At 29.9% G+C, this 6,761-nt stretch overlaps 1 protein-coding gene across 1 annotated transcript; it reads left to right on the forward strand.

Annotated features, from left to right (window-relative positions):
* Positions 1 to 1,369: 1,369 nt before the first annotated feature.
* Positions 1,370 to 6,111, forward strand: LOC119831086 (endocuticle structural glycoprotein ABD-4-like). The gene is made up of 3 exons (XM_038354333.1): positions 1,370 to 1,501; positions 5,412 to 5,536; positions 5,820 to 6,111. The coding sequence occupies exons 1-3, from the start codon at positions 1,490 to 1,492 to the stop codon at positions 6,094 to 6,096; spliced, it is 414 nt and encodes a 137-aa protein (XP_038210261.1). The 5' UTR covers positions 1,370 to 1,489; the 3' UTR covers positions 6,097 to 6,111.
* The last annotated feature ends 650 nt before the right edge of the window (positions 6,112 to 6,761 follow it).

Consider the following 6,761-nt stretch of genomic DNA (forward strand, 5'->3'; position numbering starts at 1 on the left):
AGTGGTAACCTCCACAGAGGATGAAATTCGCATAGATGCCTAATACAATTGCCTTTTGTATTTTAGAACAATACTTTAATAGTTTTATTGTTTTAAATTCGGTCTGTTTAAATCAGATTTTCAATACAATTTAGACGAGATTAGGTTAAGTAGAGGCACCATACCATTGATGTTGTTATGTTTTTCTGGAAATATACTTCTTAATAATTATATTTCCTAGGAAATGTTCTTATTGATTTATGAATCATTATTTTAAATCGAATGATTCCATTAATATTTTCCACGCACTCAGGAAAATTATTAGCCATATTATATACTCGTATGTAGTATGTGTGTGTGTTTTTCTTTATTTAAATCATTAACCTTATACTGGTATACAAAGTAAATTTGAAAGTCAAGTTCCTATAGTCTTATAAGCTAATTGACTAAATCAATCTTTATTACGTGCATATTTAACCTAGATCGTTACCGTATTTGATAGGGAAATCAGAATGCATAACATTACCATCATGCAAAAATAAGGATTTGTTTAAAATTATTCATTGTGAATGTAACGTAATAATACTGAATTTTTATAGGGAAATGAAAATATGTTTTTAAATATGACCTGAAAAGGACCTTTAAAATACTTGGAAGGAGGATTATTATTTATTTCCATGCAAAACTGAGTTTTACAACCAAAACATGTGTCTAGTCGATAAATTTTAACTAATTGAAAAAGCTGAGTACAGAGACGCCTTTGAAGCCTATTAAGTAATCAGCAAGTGGTTTGACATGAACTATGCGTGTGGTGAAAAGTTTTATGTGACTCTTTATAGTCGCTTATTGTTACCACGAAAAAGATTATATTGATGAGGACAGAACTCTGCTTTATTTTCTATTATGAATTAAACATGTGCGTTTTAATTCACAAATTATTTAAATATACTAATTTCATACATTTGCACATAAACAATTTAAGTGCACCTTATATGACCGTAACGTACACCACACATTTCATTAATGAATATATGTATTATGATTTTTAATAACCATTTCTTAATGCATTAGATACGTAGTTAGTTTTGTCATCTAAATCAACGCAAAATAAAATACCTCCCTTCTTAAGTGCTTTTCCTTCCTTCCTTCTTCACTTTCCTCTCCACTCCGTCAAAACTTTAGATATTACATTAAGACTTAATTAAGCAGTTTCTGCTTTTACTAAGAAGAAAGTAGAAATTGTCTTAACTATATAGTAATGTCCAATGAACAGCAACTTAAAGTGCTGGTAAATGCGTAATACAAGTATATGTAATAGCAAATAGAATACGGCCCTGTGCTTTGCAGTCATTGCAGGCTCCCCCTGCTGTTTGCAATAGTTAGACAAACCTGCGTCTCTATAAAAGGGACTGACGATTACAGGCTAAGTACAATCCGGCGCAAACGTCGCCGACCATCATTACATGGGATATTATTACACCCTTCATACAGTTATCAGTGTACTACGAAGATGATTAAAATGGTAAGTAGTAGCATTTCATATAACTAACATCAAAATACAGAATCAATTTGTCGTTAAATAATGCATGTATTGTACATGTATATGAATAATATGTTACAGTAGAAGCTTTTAAAAAGGTACATCGCTGATGTCAAGACTGTAAAAGTTTATTGATATTAGAGTATTTGGATACTAAAATATGATATAAATCATTTAAGTCCATCATAAAGTGATAAAAATTATTGTATATGATGCTGATATTTTACACGCTTGTTATCGGGGTTCACTTTTAATTTATTGTTGTCTATAGTAAATAGCTAAGCGAGAAAATCCATTTTCCCTTTGATTGTTCGGCTTTTTAATATTAAATTTGCGATAGTGTTTTGTCATTTTACGAACACAGGTACTGAAAAGTTCATATTTTAGAAATTTTTGTAAAATATAATGATTTATTTACAAAATTGCTAAAATATTATTGTTTGTTATTATAATATTCATCAAGTTCCGATTTATAAGCGTGTAATTCAATTAACCAATCACATAAGTTGAAAATTTTCAACGTTCAGTTATTGCAGTTAAATTAATATATAAACTGCATTAACTATTATCACATATATCGAAGTGCTGATAACATAGCGTAAGCTCATAGCGCATCCTAACATTTGTCGCAGTTGACTAACGCAAGACGGGGCATTTATTGCATCTACAATACCTAACCTTTGGCAATAGCAGTTTACCTTACTGACGGGCTCATCCTTATAAATTTATTTACATATGCAATCTTAAAGGGCGCTGTTAACAACCGCATAATATAAATTTCCAGCGAACTACGCAATATTTGATATGAATTTCGAGTGACAAAGGTGAAAAGGTGACATAAGGTTCATTCAAATTGATTAAAACGTTACTAATTTTGCTGCTCACTTTTAACTTTCGTATTATTAAAATTAAACCATAAAATCGTTGAATGGTGGGGGTTGTAAGTAAAAACCTCATCCACTGTGTTATCATTCACGAAGTTACTGAAAGTGTGTAATAAAAAAAACATGTACCTTTGTTTATAATATTATAATATGTATTGTATTATAATATGTTTTAAGTATTATAATAAATGTTAATAAATGAAACTTCAATGAGGCCCTGTGCGCTTGTTTAGGCGTGCGAGTGCTTAATTAGGCGCACGCCTTTTGTTTTTACTAGGAGGACAATGTTTTTTCGAGGCGATTCTCAAATTCAATGTTCCCACAACTCAATATACTTACAAAACACCTAATTATGCAGACGTCTGTACGTGTTACTGAGAAGTCTCATTTGTGTTTTTGCACGTTTCCACTCATTTGTAAATATGAGCTCTGAGTGAAGGATCTTGCGTGACACAAGAATAAGTTCACACGTCACAGCTGTGATGAAGTTGAGACTTATTTTGCATTCTGGTTCATTACAACATTTCCATTAAAAATGTATTGCCATAGACATATGTTGATTTGTTGTTCAATGTGCTTTAATAATACATGGTAGTATGGGAAGGAAAATGCCTATGTATACTTTAATGGCAATTAATTAGTAAGCTTTTTTAACTCTTGCGTCTGCATTCACAAGATTAATCGAATATTAATTATTTCTTTATTCTTTTAAAGTATTTCCTTGGTAAATTAATATCATATTCATTTAAAATAATTGAATAGCCTTGATTCCAGGTCTAGAAAACTTCTAAATAAGAGAATATTTTGTATTTTGAGACCAACGCCAAAATATACTATGTAATAAAAAATTATTTAAATAGGGCTATTCTGATAAAGTTATGCGTGGTCATGTGTATAGTAAAAATATATATTATAAACACGTCGATTTGAACACCTCCTCAGTTTAACCTCAGCTGAAAAAAAAATTAGAACACTATGTAAGTTGTTACTAACGATAAATGATAAATTTTAATAATAAGTTTAAATAATAACTGTGTTCTAGACTAATATACTCAAAATAATTTACAAACTATTGGAAAATATATCATGTTCCAACGTTTTTTAAATAAATAAATACCATGTATTCAAATGTCTCTAATAAATTTAAATAAATAATAATGTGTATGCTGTATATTATAACCATAAATTCATGCATAATAAAGAGATATAATAGAATATTGTAATTTTTGTAATCTAGACTCTTGAAATAATATCCTTATTAAAAATAATAGTCAAAATAGTTTTTCATAACATTTTACTAAGTATTTAAATAAGCATCATATTATAGAACATTCCTTAGCTATCTCATTGGAATAACATTTGAAACTAGATGTTCGCCCGCGGATGCATTATCAAAGGAAATTTCCATGGTTGTTGTTTCACCGCTGTAAGTATCCTATGTCACTGTCTGGCTACGAAATACGAATTTCCAGACAAATAACCTTGCCACAAAATCGCTCTGTTTCGAAGTAAAAGAAAGGCTTATAAAGCAGGGGTACGGATTAGTAAGGACTAGTAAGAATTGAGTGTTTTGTACGGACAAAATACAATCCGAATTAAGCATATCTTTTTTTTCTCCACCAGCCTGGTTTTCATTTTAAGCCTCTGCATGTACTGCTTACTTTCATGCAACACATAATATATATTCTAATTGAAAAGCATACTTTTTTAATGCCCATATTTTATCTGTGTGTTTGTAATTAATTAAAAGTATGGACTTGTGTTTTATAATAACAATAACTAGTAAAATGATAGAAAGAAGATACGAAATGTGCATACTTTTATTAATAACGTATTAATTTTAAGTTGTATATTACGCAGATTTTTGAATGTGTTATCTATAATAAAACTTTTAAACACATGTATGGTCTATATTCCATACATAATGTATAAAATATATTGTTTATACTTCATAGGATATACACATAACTACGTACATTAATCCTCAGTATTAAATACAGTTCTTACTCACCCATAAATGGGAATTAAATTCTATTTCTATTAGTTTCCTAATGATACTTTAAATGTCACGTGTACTAAGTATAGTGTATGCGATGCGCAAGCCGCAAGGTCGAATGCTTGTCAAATGCTAACAATGCTTGGTAAATGTAATAAACTGTTAACTGGTAGTTACTTTTCATAATAACAACAAGCTTTTTTTCTCCCCAAATTTAGATTGCAAATTTTACAAGACGTAAAACAAATTGATTTTTACCGTAACTAGAACATTTTTTTGGTCACAGCAATGATTGACTATATGTCACATTACCTTGCTTTCTTCATTCGGAGCATTTTTTACGATACTGTGGCGTTCTAACTCACAAAAGATAATAACATCATAGGAATTTGAAGGCTAGTTGCGATGTCTGTGTATTACGAGTTATTGTTTTGCGCGGACACAATTAGCGAGTGGACTTAGCGTGTTTGCGTTACGTACATGCGTGACCTAAATGACATTTCTGAGGTTGTTAGGATGCGAACCAGGAGATCCTTTAAATATTTCAATATGTGAAGCGATCGTAATGTCCATTTTTGAACAAGATGATGAAAACAACAATTAAACTTATATTTATTAGTACGTTCATGAATATAATACACTAACTAATTAGAAAATTTTATGTTTTTCTACAAAGTAATAACTGTTACTAAATCTCTTGTAAAATTTACTACAATTCGCAATTTGGCCCTAAAATGTGACGTTAATGATAATATACAACCGAACTCAATCGTTTAGTATTTTAATTTCCTTTACAACTTACTCATTTTTTCATAAACAAAAATGTTAACAAAATTTTTACAACCGTGATAAATTACTCACGCAAATTTTAATTCCTGCATTTTTGATAAAAACAAAATTCAGGCGCAACTTTTCTTATTAGAACTATGTTATATGATGGTTATATGTGATAAAGTAACTATGTGCAAGTTTATAATTTTAAAACTAAATCTTTTTTTTATGCTTATTCCAGGAGATCGTTTTTTTAATGGGCGTGATTGCGTTGTCGGCTGCAGCTCCACAAGGTCCTGGGGATAAAGTCATAGCAATTATTAAGCAAGAGTTTGATCAACAAGCAGATGGATCGTACGTTTACAGGTTAGACCCACATTTGTTATAATACATTAAAACAAATTGATATTATGTACCGACCACCGACTTTTGTAAAATGTTCAATCATACACAATTGATTAGTAAAGAAAAATTTGAGTAGAAAAAATTGTTTTTAATTTTTTTTAGTTTATTTGTCGTAAATAAAATAAAATATTACCGTTGGCTATGACCAATTATTATAAATGGTTTCGAGAGAACAAGTTTTGTTTAGTATTAGACCATAATTATGTACCATCTGAACGTTCTTATAAGATTTATTTTTTTTCAGTTATGAAACTGAAAACGGCATTAAAGCTGATGAAAAAGGGACCTTGAAGAAAGCTAGCGGCCCTGACAGTAATGACGTCATTGTAGCCCAAGGAGCTTTTAGCTACACGGCGCCTGATGGCACTGTAATCAATCTCAATTACGTAGCCGACGATGAAAATGGATTCAGGCCTGAGGTAAATACATGTCACTTATATGATATATGTATACATACAAATCTATATAGACGCGGTTGTCGAATCTTTAAGAATTTATCGTCTTTTATGTTATTATTATAATATATAGAAATATAAAGATACCTACATTATTCAATGAAATTACTTATTACTACACTTTTTAAGCACAGCAGTATGAATATCTTTTATTTCCATATGAAACAGACCGTCAATAAATTGTCCCCGCTTTCTTTTTAAAAAAAATTCTTACGCAATTTTGAAGATATTATCAGACTAAGATGATAAACAATTGATTACATAAGTCGAAAATGTCAAGCTGGCTATTTGCTAGACTTTATTTAGACATGTTTTAGTATTACGATGGCATTTGCATACTGTTTATCAGCTATACAATCGATAGTAGCAAGGTGCCAGGGTCTACATATAGTTCTAAAATTAACTATCTTTGGCTCGCGACTTCACACTCTATCTATTATAAAAAACCATTAAAATACGACGTGTTTTAAATATTTAAGGGACCATTTAATAGGGACATAGGGACAGGCAGAGTAAGGTACTTTTTTATACTATGTAGTGATAAAAGTCATTTGAGTAATTTTTTTAAGTTGAAGATTTTTATAATTCATTTAAGATTAGAATGAATTACAATATCAACTTATTGGTTAAATGGAATTTAAAGTTAGTTAAATCTAAGAAATATGGAGAATAATTGTATATAATTGAATAATATTAATAATATATAACAAATTGTTAATGTTTTCAGGGTG

The sequence above is a fragment of the Zerene cesonia genome, chromosome 13 (genome assembly GCF_012273895.1).
Source record: "Zerene cesonia ecotype Mississippi chromosome 13, Zerene_cesonia_1.1, whole genome shotgun sequence".
NCBI lineage: Eukaryota > Metazoa > Arthropoda > Insecta > Lepidoptera > Pieridae > Zerene > Zerene cesonia.

Excerpts from the sequence above, each read along its gene's own strand:
- LOC119831086 (XM_038354333.1), top strand. Across the intron at positions 5,537-5,819 it reads GATGGATCGTACGTTTACAG|TTATGAAACTGAAAACGGCA; the intron begins GTTAGACCCACA and ends ATTTTTTTTCAG.